Source organism: Eleutherodactylus coqui, chromosome 6 (assembly GCF_035609145.1).
Source record: "Eleutherodactylus coqui strain aEleCoq1 chromosome 6, aEleCoq1.hap1, whole genome shotgun sequence".
Classification (NCBI taxonomy): Eukaryota; Metazoa; Chordata; class Amphibia; order Anura; family Eleutherodactylidae; genus Eleutherodactylus; species Eleutherodactylus coqui.
The window spans coordinates 8,715,252-8,735,840 of NC_089842.1; the positions used below are offsets into that span (position 1 = coordinate 8,715,252).

At 49.7% G+C, this 20,589-nt stretch overlaps 1 protein-coding gene across 5 annotated transcripts in view; it reads left to right on the plus strand.

Annotated features, from left to right (window-relative positions):
- Positions 1-20,589, plus strand: part of LOC136631795 (epsin-1-like) — a 70,474-nt gene that overhangs the window by 39,242 nt on the left and 10,643 nt on the right. The window contains exons 5-10 of one of the 5 annotated variants that reach the window (XM_066606155.1): positions 1,273-1,409; positions 4,013-4,084; positions 8,263-8,349; positions 12,111-12,408; positions 14,031-14,183; positions 18,213-18,314. In XM_066606155.1, the coding sequence (XP_066462252.1) occupies positions 1,273-1,409; positions 4,013-4,084; positions 8,263-8,349; positions 12,111-12,408; positions 14,031-14,183; positions 18,213-18,314 (849 nt within the window). The remainder of the gene's footprint in view (positions 1-1,272; positions 1,410-4,012; positions 4,085-8,262; positions 8,350-12,110; positions 12,409-14,030; positions 14,184-18,212; positions 18,315-20,589) is intronic. The other 4 variants (XM_066606156.1, XM_066606159.1, XM_066606158.1 and 1 more) reach the window with 4 other exon arrangements.

A 20,589-nucleotide genomic window follows, 5' to 3' on the forward strand; every position in this document is an offset into this window, starting at 1 on the left:
TGGGCCGATGTGTTTGTGGACCGAGCAGATTTCTGCAGGAAGCAGACAGCTCTGTTCTCACTGCAGTGGTCAGGCTTGGTATTACAGGCAAAGTTCCCATTAATTTCAGTGGAAACGTGGTCTGTAACACCAAGCCATCAGTAGTTTGCAAGAGGACAACCCCTTTAGTACTACACCTGAACTTGCTGAAGTGCAAACTAGAAGCAACCTTCAAGTCCCAGGATAAAAACTTGGACCCAGGCGGGATTATTTTACCTACCATTGGTCTTCTGTGCCGCTGTCCGTCTGATCTGCCGTTTCTGGACCAAGTGTACAGTCATACAAGATGGCCGTTGCAGTCTAACAAAGGGTGGCTTTGGGCCAACTATTGTCTAAACAGTCGCTGAAGCGTACAAACAACCGTTGTGTCCTTATACACAGATTGTTCACTGTTCGTCAATTTTGCGATTGCTAAAAAATTCAGGGGCATTTACACACGACGACATATAATCCAACTACTGTGGTGCCCTGGAAATGAGACCCTGTGTTACATTAATTTTTGTGCCAAAGGAGGCACTAGGTCTAATATTCGGGGATGTCTTATAGTTACCTAGCAGCTGCGGTCCGTGTCTTCCCACAGGTCTCTGGAGCTCCGACGCGCTTGCTTGTAGTCTTCAGCCGCTGATAGAAAATATTTTCCTGGTTCCAGGATTCATAAATCCCGCCTCTAAGAAGCGATGACTCTGGTTGGTTCTCCAGCGCTTCCAGCCAATCAATGCAGCGCTTGATGAAGCAATACGATGGCTGGGATTGGTTCATCGAGCGCTGCATTGATTGGCTGAGCAGCGCTCTAAGAACCAATCAACAGCTATCGAGTTGTGGAGGACTTTTGAATTGACTGAGCGGCGTTTGTCTCAGCGGAGTGCTTACATCTCCGGCGATGGCCTTTCCTCACTCCGCAGCAGACATTGCTCACCAAGGGTTTGCCGCCCTGGATTCCTGCCAATCAGATATTCTTTTGGCTTCTGTGTCAATGTACAAAGCCAGAATCGGACAGCTCCGTACACTTTGCAGTGGTCTATGGTAGTATTGCAGGCACAACGCCCGTTGAAGTGATATCATGCCAGACAACTGCAAAGAACCGGAGTGGTCTGCTTCCACTCCATACACTAGAGCAGTTGCTAGGGGAACGGCTGATCTGCAGGGGTCTCAGGCGGCAGACCCCCCGCTGATCAGCTATGGATGGCATTACTACTGAGTCATGTCCTGTAATCCGTAAATCTTTCTTTACAGCGTCTTCTGCCTCCTCAACACTGAACCCAGCAACGGAGGCCGAGCAGGCCTGGCCCCAGAGCAGCGGCGAGGAAGAGCTCCAGCTCCAGCTCGCTCTGGCCATGAGCAAAGAAGAGGCCGAGCAGGTAAGAGCAAAGGTAAATCCTCCGGGGGGCTCGTGGGTTAATGTCCATTGTAATGCACTATTAAATCTCACTGTATACATCCAGCAGAGAACCAAGATCTTCTGTATCCAGTCGGCCTCCGTTATCCAAGGCGAGATTATGGAAATGTCTGCAGTACCAATATTTTGGAGCCCTTTTGGTGTTTAGTACTAATCGTACTGTGGATACGGGGTGTCATTTAGCTCAGTGGTGCCAGGTTGGTTGTGTATGACGCTGGTGGAAGCATTTTGCAATATTTAAAAAAAAAAACAAAAAAAAAACATTTAAAAAAATTGTTGCACGGTGGAAACTCGACACAAACCAGAACTGCCTCGAAACCCTCTTCCTTTAGGCCGGGCTCACAGAGTGTAATCTCACCGCCATGCAGACGCGAGATACGTGGGGCGTGGAGTCCGTGAAAGTACGGTGACTTCTATTGATCCATTCACACTTGCGAATATTCATTGCGCGCACAAAAGAAGAACGCAGCATCTTGTCCTTTACCACGTATGACGCACTGAAGAGTCGATCGTTCTCTCTGGGCGCTTAATCAAGGCTGTACATGCACAATTACACTGCAGAAGTGCGTCGTTTATACGCGCCGCTACAGAGCGGGAAATTCAAACAGAGAAAGCAGGAAGACTGCGCAGGCGGCGTATGTGAGTTCCGTGTTTACACGCAGTCCATACGCACCAGTAGGCCCCACAGCAGTAAATGTGTGCCGCGCAGCGTTTTGTGCTTACCATTGTGTGAGCCCGGCCTCACTTCACAGGGAGTTGATGAGCTTTTTGAAGTGTGGAAATCTTACTAAAATTCATCTGAATTGAAAACAGACTAAATCTGATGCATTCGCGGGTTTTCTGGACTGCGGTCCTGACGGCCTTTCCTTACCGAAGGCCATTGGAGGGAAGCGCTCACTAGTTTTATCACACCACCTACACCCGCAAAATAAGTGGTGCCGGATTACCAGGTTACTTTGGTAAAGGTTTAAAAAGGTTTTACTATTTCCCGCGCTGCATGTAAATACATGTGGGCCGGCCGGACCGTCTCTGGTGGGCCCACTGGACCGTCTCCTCACGTGTGCAGATGAGTCTTCTGAATAGAGAAGGGACAGATGAACTGCGCATGCGTGTCCCGGAGCTCCCGGCGCATGCGCGAGCGTTACATCTCCACATTGAAGATGTGGAAAACCTCCTGGGTGACAACAGCAATGAGGGACATTAATGGGAGGAGCACGGCACACTAGAGGTCGTCCGGCTCACCGGGGATTTACATGCAGCGCCGGAATTGTTAAAACCCTCTTTTAAATAATTACCCTTTTACCAAAATAACTAACAGTAAAGTTGTAAATGACTTTGTTTTGCTGGTGAAGGTGGCTTCATACCCACAAAACAAGTGACAGGTGTCCTTTTAATATCCCATCGGTGGGGGTCTGATTCCCCGTCCCCCCACCAGTAGACGCCGCTTCATTGTTTAACAGGCGCAGCTCCGTACTCTTGATAGTGGCTGTGCCGAGTGTTGCAGCTCGATCTCATTCCTTTGGATGGGATTGAGCTGCGCTGTAGTACCCGGCGCAGGAGCTGCACAAGGTTCAGAGTTGTACCTGATGAACAAAGAAGGGTCCGAGTGCTGCAACCTCTTCAATCAGCTGATTTGTGGGGCTGCCAGACCTCTAACAAGAGAGGGGGGTGGGGGCAAACCCCTTGCTGAGGGCCACATCAGCCTTATGGTTGCCATCGGGGCTGATTTTAAGACCATCTAGTAAGGGCTTCACACGAGCAAGTTAGAGTTTAGGAAAACTTTTATTCTGAAACCTAAGATAAAAACCTCTATCTGGGACGACATTGACCAAAAGAACAAGAACCTTCGCCCGTGTGTCCGGCCTCCGAGCCAAATCCCCAGATAACAAGCCACAATGTGATGCATTAAAGGGGTTTTCCAGGACGCGCAGCAACTCAGGGTAGGTCATCAGCATCAGAGTACCGTTGAACCGCCTTTATACATTCATGGTGTTTTGGCTCGTTCTCGTCAGACCTCTTTATTCTCGCCACGCTTCGTTAACCTCATTCAGCGAGCCGGAGCTGAAAGCATCATTGTGATTAAATCTGTATTTCTTCTGTGTGAAGGTTTTCTGCCGATGACTCCCATACACGTAGCTCCCATGGAAGGTCAGAGTCCCCCGCGTCGTCATATATAGGCCCCGTTTTGGTTTTGCGCCCTCGGTCCCGCTCGGAGGAGGGCAGCGCTCCCACCACTCCTGTTCTGCACCTCTCCCCTCCCGGTTTCCTCCCGATCTCCCATTACCAGCATGTGCCTGTATTCGCTGACTTGTTTTATGGTTTATACACATCTGTACGTTTTATTTGCTTTCTTTAGTTCTAGTTTTGGGCCACAATATACTCGGCTTCATGCAAGTTGATTCCAGGAGTTTTTATAGCCCAAATCAACCGCTCTGCCCTGTGAAGCTGCGGTATATATGTCCGTCCGCGGCCTCTTATCTCGCCTGTCTTCATCTGCTTTCATTCCATTGTGTTTTTATTTTGCCCTTTTCCCACCTTGCTGGTGTCGTGTGCTTTTATTTTGTTTCTCTTTCCCAGCCCCCTCCTGTGTCCGAAGAGGAATTGCAGCTTCAGCTTGCACTTAGCTTGAGCAAAGAGGAACATGACAAGGTAGAGCCGACCAGTTTTTGTACCAAATCCCAATGACAATAGCTATTTTAATAATTAATCGCTCCCTTGCAGGACGACTCCTTCTGCTTTCTCTGCTGCGATTCATGCGATAGTCGATGAAGGTGCAGCGCGACTAATGTGCACTAACCCTTTCTGCTTCCCTCTGCTTGCAGTGAGACCTAGAGTAGAGATCAGTCAGTAACGTCTATACGAGATCAGGGCTACTAGACCTAAGACTAGAGATCCCGGGGCCCGAGCGGGAGGCACATGTCACCTCATGGGTTGTGTTCCTTATTCAGCCTTTAGTTATGCGGGTTGCTGCTGCGGCTGCCGCCGGGTTGCTGCTGCGGCTGCCGCCGGGTTGCTGCTGCGGCTGCCGCCGGGTTGCTGCTGTGGCTGCCTTCAGGTTTATAGGCTTTACTTTAAAAAAAAATAAATAAATCTAGAGATGGCGCTGCTTTCTGCATAGGCGGTGTACGGTGTTGCTTCTTACTAGGAATGAATACCAGAGACCGCCCATGGAAGAAAAAAGTGGCGCAGTTTGGCTACACAAACATGCAGAGCCTTTTCCCCCTGGCGCTGATGTTGGGAGAGGCAGAGGGGTTAGTTTGCTAAGGGAGCCATTGAGCACTGAAGTTCTTGCACAGCCGGGCTTCACCCCTCCGCAGCATCGCCCCGCGTCCCGCAGACGTTCCGGCTTAGTAAGTCACGGAGCGACACTGTAGTACAATCTCCTGTTCGTCCTGCACTCCTCTCTGACATGTACGCGGGTTACATATGGCTGCAGGGCTGTTCTAATCATTCGTTGGTGTCTTCTCCTCCGGTCTATTGACGAACTAACCTCCGTGCATGCCTGATTTCCATTCCAGGGTGATTACCTGCAATCATTCTCTCTTCCCGCTTCTCCCCGTAACGTTGCATTCTGACCTCTTATAAATGATTGATTTTACTGACATCTTGAAATTGTGCTTTTAAATTTCGGTTTCGTAATTCTGGGAGAACTGGTATGAGAAGGTAAGTATAAGAGTGTATGATCTACTAATGCCGTGGGTACAAGAGGCAGGTAAGCAGCGCCTTAAAGGGCCGGTGCCAGTATCCCAGCTAGGAGTATATCCAATTCCTTGTGCCGTTTGGATATTTAACCAGGTTCAATTCTTAAAGTGCTCCTTTCTAGTCCCAGGACTCTTCATGTGTTTGTGGTAAATGATGTGCATGATCGTGATTTCCCCCCAGTCCACTGGACTTAATGGGGTTGTCCAATTGTAAACTATTGGTGGCCTATCCTCGGGATAGGCAAATCAGTAGTAGTTCATGGGGCTTCGTCACCTTGGGTTCCCATTGATCAGATGTCTGCCCAGCCACTGATTCCTGCAGGAAGCAGACAGCTCCGTTCTCACTGTAATGGCCAGGTTTAGTATTGCCAGCAAAGGTCCCGTTCACTCCAATGCCTGCAATACCAAGCCTGACCACGGCAGTGGAAATGGAGCTTTCTGCTTCCTGTAGAAATCGGCTCTGTGCACAAGAACATCAGTCCAGCAAACAACTGGTCGGTGGGGCTCGTGGATGGAGGACCCCCGCTGATCTACTATTGATGACAAGCCATCAGTAGTTTACAACTGGACAGCCCCTTTAACTCTTGGAGAACATTGAAGGACGTAGTTTTCTGCTTGGCCAACAAGTAGATGATGCCACCATCACCTCTCCAGCTGTTTGGCATGTGTTGTTGATAGATACCATCAGTTTGTCTTTCCTGGCACAAAGCAATGGGCATTTATTCTACCCAAACACTATGGAAATAAAAGCTGCAAAGCCGCAATCTGCAAATCTACGCAAGGAAGCGCGTGCCCATTGCTTCGTGCTCGTACCGGTAATGTACAGTTTAAGTTGCTTCATCCGTCATCTGCCACTTTTATTTCCTCCTCACCACCTCTTGCTGTCAGCCATTCTTCTGATATCACTTCTTCCGGGGTTTTGGGTTGTGTAATTCAGTCTGTTGCAACCATTTCTACTCCTTGTACCCGTGAGAGCAGCAATCTTACGAGGAGGCATCATTTAGGAGAATTCCGTTATTTGACACTCGGGGCAAAACTGAAAATACAGCTGTGCGCCTAATGCTCCGTCCGCCCCTAAGGCGCCCGCTTCTGGGCTCTGCAGGCCTAATTACTGCATCACGTGGCGTCCGTCAGCGGAGTGTAGACACTGCTCAAGAAATGTCAGGAACGCGTAGGCTGCGCTCATCGGGGGCGCTGCGGGATCTCCGCAGGGAAGATAATCCGTCCTGAAATCCACAAGATGAAGTTCCTTAGTTTCTTCTCAGCTAATGGCGCTTTTTTTAAATTTTATTTATTTATTTATTTTTTCCTCTGTTTCCACTATATTATCTCAGTTATATTCTGCTGCAGATTTGTTTGCGGAGCGTTTTTTATGTAGCGGAAAAGCAGGATAATTACGCAGTGGATATTTTCTACGCCATGTAGATGAAAAATCACCAAAACTCATTCATTTAGCTATGATTTAAGACCGCTAGAGATTGTGCACTGGACATTCCACAGTGGATCCGTCCTGCTTAAACATCGCCTTAGGGTACATTACCAGAGGTCTACAGGCTGACCTCTAGCATCCGGACCGGAAGAGCTGCCGGAGGCCTACAGACTGACCTCCAGCATCAGGACCACAGAGCTGCCGGAGGTCTACACAAGGCCCTCCAGCATCAGGACCACAGAGCTGCCGGAGGTCTACACAAGGCCCTCCAGCATCAGGACCACAGAGCTGCCGGAGGCCTACACAAGGCCCTCCAGCGTCGGGACCGCCGGAGCTGCCGGAGGCCTACACAAGGCCCTCCAGCATCAGGACCACAGAGCTGCCGGAGGCCTACACAAGGCCCTCCAGCATCAGGACCACAGAGCTGCCGGAGGTCTACACAAGGCCCTCCAGCATCAGGACCACAGAGCTGCCAGATGTCTACACAATGGCGCCGGGACCGCCGGAGGCCTACGCAAGGCCCTCCAGCGTCGGGAGCTGCCGGAGGCCTACACAAGGCCCTCCAGCGTCGGGACCGCCGGAGCTGCCGGAGGCATACACAAGGCCCTCCAGCAGACCGCTGTGAATGTGATCCGATGTGTGATTTGTGTTTCCTATATTTGTTGAGCAGTGTGTTATACGGGTTACGGGCCTGCAGGGTGCGTCACATATTGTCACCTGACCTTTATGTGATCAGATCACCATCAGATCTCCAGATCGCTGCGGAGGACTAAAGGGAACGGCCCGCAGTTCAGACAAAGCTGCATTTCCAGTTTGGCCCGAAGTGTTTCTCAAATGAAGGTGAATTCTGACGCCGACCCATTTCTGCACTTTTAACCTCATACATGCCCTGAGGATCCGGTCGCTGCCGGGTTGAGCATTACCTCTGTTCGCAGGCCCTTGTCCGTATGGCTTGTACTGAAGTATTACTAGTCAGCTGCTACTTACGGCTGCTGCATCTCAAAATGAAAACTTTTCAGCTATTGAATCTGATGGCGGCGGGCATCGCTGGTTGGAGCGGCGTTATCGCACAACCCGTCTATCACATGGCCCCTTAACTAAATATCAGAAGCTTCTAGACCGGCCTGTGGGCCGACACTCATTTGAATGGCTGCCATGTACTAGATGTCCCCTATCCTAGGTTACCCCACTGGGAAGATGCCGTATTCCTAGCGGCCGCCACACGGTGCTCATGCTGTACCTTGCAATAGGCAGCGGTGCATTAGCCTAGTCTTGGGGGGTACTTTGTTGAGGAGTGCCATCTTAAACATGGCTGCACACACCTTGCCCATCGCTGTGCCATACTCCTTTCTAAAAGGGATTCTTGCAATGACACGGCCTCTTTAAGTCCAAACGCAGAAGTTCTGAGCTTTGCAGTAAGTCATTATTACTTCCCTTTTGGTACTTTCTGATTGTACCTATAAAATATGGATTTGGCGTCAGAAGATCCCGATGTCTTATGAATAATTCCTGCCCGTTGGATTGCTGCGCCCTCCACCCCCCCCCCCCCCCCCCCCGAACACCATGATGCAATGAAATATTCATCTAGTCGTAGCAGCTGATTCCACCGCCATCGCTCTCATCCACAATGTCCCCCTCGCTCTTCTGATTTAGACTGTAAATGATCTTCTGATAATGACGACTACATTTCCGATTAGGAGGAGCGGATCAGGAGAGGAGACGACCTGAGACTTCAGATGGCCATTGAAGAAAGCAAAAAGGAAGCGCCATCCAAGCAGGAGGAGGTGACTGAGCTCTTCTTTCTGGCAGCGTATTAAATACTTAAGAAAACCATTTTTAGTTTAGTTTTTTTCTGTCCTTGGCGCATTAGTTGGCCGCCATGATAATACTTTTAGACTGCTAAGGAAACCCCTTAACACTGAAGGGCATTCTCGTCTGCCCACTGGCAGCAGGGTTTGTAGGGAGCAGGCCTGGGAGCTCCATACATGGCGGGTGCCGGCTATCTTTTTGACAGCTGATACCCACCTGCCACCACCACAATTGGAGAGCCCTCCGACCACAGCTGTCTCCCGGATGGTCCGCCGCAGGAGATCGTCAGGTGCTGTTCAGGTTTCACAGCAGCGTAGGGGTTTATTAAGGCCCCCGGGGCTGCTGTGTATTTCTGCCTCTTCAGATGTGCCTGTGGGCTGTCCTAACAGAATTAGTGCAGAAATACCATATATTGCAAAACTGAAGCGGTCAGATGACGGCCAGTTCAGATTTCCTATGGCGGCTATAATAAAACAAAACAAAAAACCCTTCCCTCCGTAAGACGTAAGCTTACATCCAGCAGGACCCGGCTTATAGCCGGTCTCCTGCTGCAACAGCCGATCACTGAGAACACCGATCCCCACTGTTAATCCTTAAATACTGCGATCCATGTAGATCAGCATGCAAAGGTTTCACAGAGGGACAGCGCCCCCTCTGTCACGTCACTGGCCGTCTGCTATGTAATTACAGAGGGCTGATCGTTTGCCGTACCAGCCGGGTGCCAGGCAATAGTGTCCAGGTTTGCCATGACTGCTGTAATGCATTCCATTATCATAGTGATCATAGGTTTGTACCTACAGGGACAAAAAACTGTCATAGTAAACCCTTTTTTTACGCACTTCGTTTTGTTTAAAAAAAAAAAAAAAGTTTTAATCATTGCATCCGTAGAGACCAGTACAGCAAACTGAACACACAAAAAATGTTTTTAGATTAATTTATGTAAATAAAGCCAAAATGCCGCTTTTGCTCATTTCGCCTCCTTTAAAAAAAAAAAAAAAAAAAGAGCAATAAAAGTGATCAAAAAAGCCACATGCCCGAAAATGGTACCAATAAAAGCTGCAGCTCACCACCCAAAAAATCTCACGTGGCCATGTTGATGGGTGAAAAAAAGTTAAGGATTATGAAAAGTGCAGATGAAAATCCCTCAAATTGTTGCGTTAGGTCCAAAATGGGCCGTGTCACTAAGGGGTTAAAGAGGTTGCTCAGGTTTATGTACTGAGAGCGCCATAATGAATTATCTGTAATGATGGTGCTGCGGATATGTTGTTTGGTTTTCGGTTTTGCTTTCAGTTGTGCATGCCAGCATCAGCTTCAACCATATCCGCCATCGTGTTCTTTGGCGGTCGGGTCTTCTTTTGCCGCTGATCTGTCCATGCAGTATAGATTTTTCCAGCAACTGTGAGCCCGGCCATCTCGTCCCCCGCGAGCCTGGGCCCGGCCATCTCGTCCCCCGCGAGCCTGGGCCCGGCCATCTCGTCCCCCGCGAGCCTGGGCCCGGCCATCTCGTCCCCCGCGAGCCTGGGCCCGGCCATCTCGTCCCCCGCGAGCCTGGGCCCGGCCATCTCGTCCCCCGCGAGCCTGGGCCCGGCCATCTCGTCCCCCGCGAGCCTGGGCCCGGCCATCTCGTCCCCCGCGAGCCTGGGCCCGGCCATCTCGTCCCCCGCGAGCCTGGGCCCGGCCATCTCGTCCCCCGCGAGCCTGGGCCCGGCCATCTCGTCCCCCGCGAGCCTGGGCCCGGCCATCTCGTCCCCCGCGAGCCTGGGCCCGGCCATCTCGTCCCCCGCGAGCCTGGGCCCGGCCATCTCGTCCCCCGCGAGCCTGGGCCCGGCCATCTCGTCCCCCGCGAGCCTGGGCCCGGCCATCTCGTCCCCCGCGAGCCTGGGCCCGGCCATCTCGTCCCCCGCGAGCCTGGGCCCGGCCATCTCGTCCCCCGCGAGCCTGGGCCCGGCCATCTCGTCCCCCGCGAGCCTGGGCCCGGCCATCTCGTCCCCCGCGAGCCTGGGCCCGGCCATCTCGTCCCCCGCGAGCCTGGGCCCGGCCATCTCGTCCCCCGCGAGCCTGGGCCCGGCCATCTCGTCCCCCGCGAGCCTGGGCCCGGCCATCTCGTCCCCCGCGAGCCTGGGCCCGGCCATCTCGTCCCCCGCGAGCCTGGGCCCGGCCATCTCGTCCCCCGCGAGCCTGGGCCCGGCCATCTCGCCCGGTGCTTTATTGTTGGCTAGTTGTTTCTTTGCCATAACCACTTCTGGCTCCATAATGGAGGCTCCATGTCCACCGGCTCCACCTCATGCAATGGGCCATGTATGTGGTTGCAGGCATATAGTTCCCCTGTATTCCCTCCACCAATCCTCGATACTCTGTTGGTCATTCAGTTCCTTCCCATTTTTGCCTTTGTGCCGTTGCATGCCGAGAGGTTTTGGTGCCATCTTGACCTGTGAGAATAGGCCTCACATATGGCCTTTCGTGGCTTCTGCTTCCAGTTTGCAGCGCTCATTCCAGTCCATCTCCTTGTCTTTCCTTGCTGACAATCAGCTGCTGGATATAACCAGTATTAAACGGTGGGCATGGATTATTCTCAGTGGGCGCCGCTGGTCCTCGGCGTAGGACCCAATTCTGTTGTGCCTTAAAGGGAACCTGTCACCAGGTTTGACCCTTGTAAACCATTGGCCTCATGTTACCAGTTGGTAGGATCGCTTTCTAAATCTGATGCCCCATCAAATTGGGAATTAACTTCTTATACATCCTACACCTTACGCAAATTGGGCTTGAGTGGTCCAATCCGCTGCGGCCATCGTCAGTGTAATCAGCCCGAGTGACGTAAATGATATCGCCTGCATTAGCTACAGAACAGTGTAGATGCCGCTATCCCGGAAGTTGGAGTTGGACCAAGAAGGTCGTAACCTGAAGCTCGTCAGGCCTCCTTTTGCATTTACTGGTCATTAAAGGGTATTCTGGGCTTCACAGGTGATCTGCTAGATCTGTGGGCTCCGACTGCTGGAGACCCGCAGCCCCTGGATACCCCGCATCTAGGAGCAGCCGTTAAGCATGCGCCCTGCCACTGCATTCAAAGCTTGTAGCACTGACGAACCTGGCTGAGCAACCCCTTCAACTCCTTGGTGACTAAACATACGTGTTCATATGGCCGGCACGAAGGGTCCATCACATTAGGCTGCTGTAAAGACATAGCCTAATCTAAGGTTGGCACAGGAGTCCCATGTCGGCAAGAGCCAGGGCTTGGCTGCCTACTGACAGCCAGGCGCCTGCATTAACAGCCTGGAGTGGAGGGACCACGTGGTCACGACTGTTTAACCCCCTACATGCAATGACCATTAGCAATTATGGCATGTAAGCAGGTGACGGGGCTCCCCGTGTCATGTATCAACAACCCGCAATGCGATCATGGGGTGCCAATGGATTCCCATGGCAGCTGGAGGCCTGATCAAGGCTTCAGGTATGCCAGCCTATTAGACCTTGCCTCCAGCAGCAGGGTCTGACTGCTGACCTGTGAACGTATACTGCACTACATAAGAATCAAATGAAGTAGGTTATTCACTAAGGGGTTCAGACTTCAGTTAACATCTATTGATCAATGAAGAATATTTTCATGGCATCTGAGTGTTAATTGCGTCATATAAACGTTTACGTTGAGTTGTGGTCCGGCCGTCTACTCATTGCTGTTTATATGATAGTTGTGCTTTCTGCTTATTACTCACAGCTTTATCCATTTGTTTTCCATTAGTCTTCTCTGATGGATTTAGCCGATGTGTTCAGTTCCCCTCCTCCTGCTGCACCTCCATCCGACCCGTGGGGATCCACCGCCGCACCTTCCACTGATCCTTGGTCTGGAGGAGTGAACACTTCAACAGTGCCAGCAGTGTCTGATCCTTGGGGAGGGCCTCCGGTAGCTACAGGAGCTAGTACAGACCCCTGGGGTGCTGGGGTGCAAGCGAACAATGCTCCTAGCGATCCTTGGGCGGGAACCCCAGCCGTTTCTTCGGTAGATGCCAAGTCTGTGTCTGATCCGTGGAATCCAGGAGGTGAGTTGAAACTTACACGTTGAACCACAGAAAAGTGATTAGCTAACTTTAACTGAGCTAACTTACATGAATCCAAGTATCCAGATCCAGATGAATTACATTCTAGGGTACTGAAGGAATCAGCAGAGGTAATTGCTGAACCACTCGCCATAATCTTTGAAAATTCCTGGAGAACAAGAGAAGTCCCAGAAGATTGGAGAATAGCAAAAATTGTCCCTATCTTCAAAAAACGGAAGAAGGTGGATCCAGGAAACTACAGGCCTGTGAGCCTGACTTCTATATCGGGAAAGATCTTTGAACAAATTATTAAACAGGATGTATGAAATACTTGGATGAGAATGGAGTAATTAACCAGAGCCAGCATGGGTTTGTAATAAACAAGTCATGCCAGACGAGTCTAATTTCCTTCTATGAAAGAATCACCAACTGGGTTGATGAGGGAAATGTGGTAGATATAGTATATCTTGGCTTTAGTAAAGCATTTGACAAAGTATCTCATACCATAATTATTGAAAAAATGACCAAATGTGGGATTGACAAGGCAAGAGGGAATCCTCTACATCTAGAAGAAAGCAGGTTTCATAACCAACATAGAAGGGGGTTCTTTACTGTAAGAGCAGTTAGACTGTGGAACTCTCTGCCTGAGGATGTGGTGATGCCAAAATCCATAGAGAAGTTGAAGAGGGACTTGATGTCTTTCTCGAGCGCTGTGATATTACAGGATATAGACATTAGGTCAACAGCGGGTTGTTGATCTCAAATGTTTATCCAGGGATTACTCTGGCTGCCATTATGGAGTCAGGAAGGAATTTTTTTCCTCCAAATGAGCTAAATCGGCTTGCATTTTTTTTTTTTGCCTTCCTCTGAAAGCCGTCTGTCCCGTAACCCTTCACAGTTCACATTTGGAAAGGTTGCGGATTCCTCCTAGCGATGTCTTGGGAAAAGCAGAGTTTAAAAAAAAAAAAGTTGATTGCGTGTGTCCGATGGCTCGCCGTGCGAACCATCCACAGTACAGAGAAGGAAAATAGAAAGCAGGTATGCGCGGATGCCATTGCTGCCAGGGCTGGATTCCACATGTGGAATCCAACCCACCTATGTGCACGCAGCCTTAGTCAGAACTTATCTTGAATACTGCGGCCAGTTCTCGGCATCACAATTTTAAAAAGTCATAGACAAACTGGAGAAAGGTCTGCAAATCATGTCCTATGAGGAACGGTTAAAGGATCTGGGAATGTTTAGCAGAAGAGAAGGCTGAGGGGAGACTTAATAGCCGTCTACAAATATCTGAAGGGCTGTCACAGTGCAGAGGGATCAGCTGTATTCTCATCTGCACAAGGAAAGACTAGAAGCAATGGGATGAAACTGAAAGGGAGGAGACACAGATTAGATATTAGACAGTGAGGGGGATCAATGAGTGGAACAGGTTGCCATGGGAGGTGGTGAGTTCTCATTAATGGAAGTGTTCAAACAAAGGCTGGACAGACATCTGTCTGGGATGATTTAGTGATCCTGCACTGAGCAGGGGGTCGGACCCGATGCCCCTGGGGTTCCCTTCCAACTTCACCAGACTCTGATCATTTCAGATGTCATTCTAATCATGTATTGCTTTGTCGTCTTTCTAGGTGCTGCAGCCACTGCTGCCCCACAGAGCAGTGACCCGTGGTCTTCAAGTCCTTCCTTGGCAGCTAAGCAGACGGATCCTTGGGCTCCCGCAGCAACCTTCTCGGATCCCTGGGGAGGGTCTCCTTCTAGACCAAGTACAAATGGGACTGTAGGTAAGTCTTTTTGTGCTTTTTGTTCCTTATACTTATGGTGAACAGCAATGATCTTTAGGATAGGCCACCCATATGTGATCCGATATCCTTGACCGCACCCCACATGACAAAATTCATTGCAAGACGACAAGCTGTCAGTGGTGCAGCCCCCAAGCTTTGAGTCCATCAAGTGCCCAAATCTTTTCATCGCTGTACAGAGTGAAAAAAAAAATACTTTTCACATTTTAAAGGGCCTCAAATATCAGACCCGTCACTTAGGAAGAGGTCAGCGAGACCTCCGAGTAAACTGGCTTTGTGCTGATTTGCTGTGAGCAAAAAACATGAAGCGAGGGGAATCGTGTCTGCCTTGTCTTATCGGGCACTGGCTTAAGGGGTCCCCAATCGCCTAATGAATGGGTGAACACTCATTCGTTGGGTCATTGCACCTCTTGTGCGACTCAGGCTCATTGTTGCTGGCGGCCAATCTTCCTGTGGAAGCAGAGGGTTTGCTGCTGACAAACTGAAGCTCTATGGAGGATGAGCGGTCATGTTTCTCACATCAGCTCTGAATCTGCCTGCATTAAGGCCAGACAGACGAGCGCTCATCTCACTGATTGGAATCTGCCTGCATTAAGGCCAGACAGACGAGCGCTCGTCTCACTGATTGGAATCTGCCTGCATTAGGGCCAGGCAGACGAGCGCTCGTCTCACTGATTGGAATCTGCCTGCATTAAGGCCAGACAGACGAGCGCTCATCTCACTGATTGGAATCTGCCTGCATTAAGGCCAGGCAGACGAACGCTCATCTCACTGATTGGAATCTGCCTGCATTAAGGCCAGGCAGACGAGCGCTCAGCTCACTGATTGGAATCTGCCTGCATTAAGGCCAGGCAGACGAGCGCTCGTCTCACTGATTGGAATCTGCCTGCATTAAGGCCAGGCAGACGAACGCTCATCTCACTGATTGGAATCTGCCTGCATTAAGGCCAGGCAGACGAGCGCTCAGCTCACTGATTGGAATCTGCCTGCATTAAGGCCAGGCAGACGAGCGCTCATCTCACTGATTGGAATCTGCCTGCATTAAGGCCAGGCAGACGAGCGCTCAGCTCACTGATTTGAATCTGCCTGCATTAAGGCCAGACAGACGAGCGCTCATCTCACTGATTGGCGCTCATTGCTGTAAAATCTAAAGGAAAACTGTCACATGTTTTACAAACCTAAATCTGCCTGCACTGTTTATTGAAATGAGCTTTTCACTAGTTGCCATGTTGTTCACCCGGTGTCAGACGTGCGTGTGAAATGAAGAGTTTTATTTGTCCTGCGCCATATGCAAATTACGTGTGATCGATCCGGTGGTCCATCCGAACTGTTTGTAGTGGGCCGTCTAGTCAGTCAGTTTCTGGAGCCCTTTGTTACTTACCCAACAGCACCCCTCTCTTTGGCAATGCTGTGAAGATGTTCCCCATGTCACCACATCCGCGGGCAGTCTCGTGCATCGTGCCGTGACCTCAGAGACTGCTGCATGCACAGTAGTGGGGATGAATCCGTCCACAACAGGGGCAGATGTACTGAGCATGCGCTGGTCTCGGATGTCATGGCGCAATGTGTGAGACTGACTGCAGATGCCACATCACGGGCGGAGGTACACGGGGCTCCGGAGACGGTCTGGAAGGCCCGCCACTAACGGCTTGCCACGTCCGCTGGACTGATGACACGTAATTTGCATACGGTGCAGGACGAATAAAGCTTTGTTTTACAGTCATGACTGACACTGGGTGACCAACACCGGAACTATTGAAATGCTCATTTTGTCAGGGTTTAAACAGTTGTAGGCAGATGTGAGAAGCCGGTGACATAGTGACAGGCTCCTAAAAAGGTGGGCGATCCCTGTGAAGCGACCTCCACGACTCTCTCCATTCACAGAACGGCCAAGCATGCTTGCATGTGACCCGTGTTCTAGAGGTGGGTGTCTAAGAAGTAGGACTTGCACCTATTAGACATTTATGGCCTCAGACATGGATGTAACCAGTGAGAGCGCCCCCTATAGGATGCATTCACGCAGGCGAGTGTGCTGTTGGTCCAAGAACGTGGGAGCGTGTCATTCGCTGCGAGCGCATTGCGATTTGTGAGAGAATCGCTCAACGTGGAGTGAAAATTGTACGTATTTTCAATAGGAGTAAATGAAGAGGCGCCCCCCTGTGTACCTGCCGGGGGGAGACGGTTTGGGGTAGTCATCACCCAGTGCAAACAATTGGTGAAATCTCTGTGGGCTCCAAAAAATATAGAAAAATCGCAGTATTGCTGCTGCGAATAATCACACATATAAGTAGACCAATCGCAAACAGTGGGGTCTATTCCAGTGCGCGTTTAGTGGGTCTTGTGTGATCGCACCCGCAGTGAACCGCTGAGAGGGTTTGCTAAGGGCTCTTCTTATATGGCTATTTTACTTGTATACCCAAGCACTGCCCTCCCTGCATTGGCGCAATGGGCCACGGTTATAAGGGCTGTTCTCTTTGTGAGAAGAGTCCGCCCCGATGATCGAGTCCTGGGGAAACCGTGCTCCCTGGCACTTCCCGGCTGGCCAGTGCTTCACAGGCTGCCTATGGCTTTCCTTCTTGGATTACTACCCAAGGCAGCTTCCCAAGAGACTGGTGAGCACCAATAGTCCAAACGCCCACGCCAGTTATGTACTTCGTTACATTGGTAGTCGATCTGAATCTCCATCTTGCATCTTGGGATGCAGTAGTACCAGAAGCAATATTTATAGAGGGTGCAAAATGGGACCAACACCTGGATCGGTTGTCTGATGGACTACAACTCCCAAGTGGACTCAGATGGAGAACGTCACATGTTCAGTGACGGACCAGGAGGTCCCAGCTTACAGGTCTTGCGTTTCTATCTGAATAGCTTGAAAAGGACAACTCCATAAAGTGCTGCTCCCGAACCCCAAAACACAGAAGAGATGGTGAATTGCAAGTAGGCTTTTTGGAGCATGAGGTATAAAACACAGCATGACTGGTTTCCACTTCTGATCAAGGCCTTCATCAGTCCAATCTAATTTAAATGAACCATGAGCCTTCATATACAGAGTGGGGGTTGAACTAAGAGCTTTAAAAGGGTTTTCCACACACATACTATTGATCTATTCTCATGATAGGTCATCAATAGTTAAGCTGGGGTCCTGTCAGCTGATTGGCTGGCCGCTGTCAGTGTTACAAATGCACAGGGGCTGGAATGAAATCTGCTGCACCCGACAAGTCGTCCCGTATAAAAGGGCCTAAGTCAAGACCACTGCTTGACCAATTGCCTAGACCATTCAGCTTGAGGCTCGCTGGTAACCGTTCACTGAAGCAGTATTTCTTAGAGGTTTTCCAGCTCTACATTGATGACCCGCCCTCAGGATAGGTCATCATTAGTTGATCTGTGGGGGTCTGTTGCTCAGGACCCCTGCCAATCACTTGATGGAAATACCAGTTCTATTCGGGAGAGTGTGAATGTCATTTCAGTCCATACCAGGCACAGCGCCGTACATTGTATAGTGGCTATACACTAGTATTGCAGCTCAGTCCTGTTCATTTGAGCTGCTCTTAAGCCATGTGACCCATGAACCCGAGCGCCACAGCTTCCTCAATTAGCTGAGCAGCAGACCCCATCAATCAACTACTGATAACCTGTCCTAAGGACAGGTCATCAGTGGCATAGTCCCAGTAAACCCCTTTAAAGCTGTTTCTGCCCCCACTTACTGTAAATAAAAATGCATTGTCCGCTTTTAATTATACGCACCTGATGAAGCCCCCAATCCAGAGGGGAAACGTGTTGTATTCCTAAGCTCCAATTAGTCTACTTCAGCTCACTATCTCCTCCTCCTATTATATTTACTTTATTGCTGAGATGTTTGTGTTTTTTTTACGTTTTTGCTGCACAGTTTGCGTTGTTCCGGCCGCTCGTTCCTTTTAACAATGCTTCATTATTTTAGCGGCCTTCTGTGGACTTGCTTTGTTTTTAACCTGTTTGTCTTTGTGCCGTCTGTCGCTCCGCTGCCTCCTTTAGCCAGTTCCACCTTTGACCAGTTCATCAGTTCTGCAGATAAAGATGAGTTTTCCGATTTTGACAAGCTGAGGACTTCCCTTCCCCATTCAGGAAGCAGCACAGGTTTGGAAGTGCCTTCTTTCCTGCCTGCTTGCTTACTGTCAATCCATTTACCCTGCGCTTTTTTTTTTTCTTTTTTTGCTTTGTGTCTTTTATATGTTGCTGTTTTTTGTCTGTCAGTACTAATGTGGTTTTTCTTCCAAATTTGATCAGAGGTGACGGGCAAAAAGTGGCTGCTGGGAAGGGAAGGCTGCTTTCTGTTTTTTTTTTGCTTTCTTCTTTGCAACTGCTAAAGCCAATCCTTCTCATGCAGTCATTCTCTTGCAAGGCCGGCCACAGATCACCGTGGCACTGAAGCCGATGGGATTCCGGCAGCTTCTACTGTCATGGTGCTTGTTATTGGACCATAACCTGAATCCGGGAGATTTCCTTCTCTGTGGTTGCATCTTGTACCGGATCAAAGGGGTTGTGGTCGCACAAGTAATGGGACTCCAGAGATGCCAGACTAGTTAGCAGCATTGGAATGAATGGAGCGCTCACGGCGCACACTCGGCCAGCGCTAACTTCATGCTGATGTCCCTGCAGAGGAAGAAGCGACACCCGCAGTGACAGAACAGGACACGGTAGTCGCACAATTTTGTCACGTTGCTACAATGCTACAAGTCATATGCTTTCCTGGGATGTTTTGTAGCATGCAACAACCCGACACAAAAACCTTGCGGGTCCAGCGATATGCCCGCAACTCATGAGGTTTTGTATCCCATGTTTCCCTGTGGAGCCATCCTATCTGTTGCATCGCACGAAAACGCGATTTTCGTGCGGTGCCATGCAACTTTGACAGTAGGAAATTCTACAATCTAAGCCCTAATTGCAGGCAAAAATAAAAACCGTATACATCACCTTAGAAGCGCGATCAGCCCGGCCGCGTCTTTTTTTCCCGGTATGGTTTCTCTTCATCTTCTGGCCGGGAAATGAAAAATCCCCGCCTCCTGGAAGCGCTGGCTGTGATTGGCTAACGCTTAGACAATCACAGCCAGCACTCCATGGAACAATCACAGCCATTCATCGAGTGACGGCTTTGATTGGCTAAGTGTCAGCCTATCACAGCAAGCGCTTCCAGGAGGCAGGGATTTTTGATTCCCTGTCCAGAAGAGAAGACGACTACCAGTGACGGGGACACGGGGAGAAGCTGCAGTGGAGCCCCGAAACAGCACTTCTAGGTGATGTATACTTTTCAGCTACAGTTTTATTTTCAGGGTAGGGCTTATATTTCAACCTCTTCCAAAAATCATTGCATATGGTGCTACAAAGTCATGCAACCTGTATATACTGAGGGGAATCTACCTCCCCTCTGTGTGCATATATACTGAGGAGAATCTACCTCACCTCTATGTGTCTATACTGAGGAGAATCTACCTCACCTCTATGTGTATATACTGATGAGAATTTACCTCACCTCTATGTGTATATACTGAGGAGAATCTACCTCCCCTCTATGTGTATATACTGAGGAGAATCTACCTCACCTCTCTGTGTATATACTGAGGAGAATCTACCTCACCTCTCTGTGTATATACTGAGGAGAATCTACCTCACCTCTCTGTGTAGATACTGAGGAGAATCTACCTCACCTCTATGTGTCTATACTGAGGAGAATCTACCTCACCTCTATGTGTATATACTGATGAGAATTTACCTCACCTCTATGTGTATATACTGAGGAGAATCTACCTCCCCTCTATGTGTATATACTGAGGAGAATCTACCTCACCTCTCTGTGTATATACTGAGGAGAATCTACCTCACCTCTCTGTGTATATACTGAGGAGAATCTACCTCACCTCTCTGTGTAGATACTGAGGAGAATCTACCTCCCCTCTATGTGTATATACTGAGGAGAATCTACCTCACCTCTCTGTGTAGATACTGAGGAGAATCTACCTCACCTCTCTGTGTATATACTGAGGAGAATCTACCTCACCTCTCTGTGTAGATACTGAGGAGAATCTACCTCACCTATATGTGTATATACTGAGGAGAATCTACCTCACCTCTGTGTATATACTGAGGAGAATCTACCTCCCCTCTGTGTATATACTGAGGAGAATCTACCTCCCCTCTGTGTGTATATACTGAGGAGAATCTACCTCCCCTCTGTGTGTATATACTGAGGAGAATCTACCTCACCTCTGTGTATGTATATACTGAGGAGAATCTACCTCACCTATATGTGTATATACTGAGGAGAATCTACCTCACCTCTATGTGTATATACTGAGGAGAATCTACCTCACCTCTATGTGTATATACTGAGGAGAGTCTACCTCACCTCTGTCTG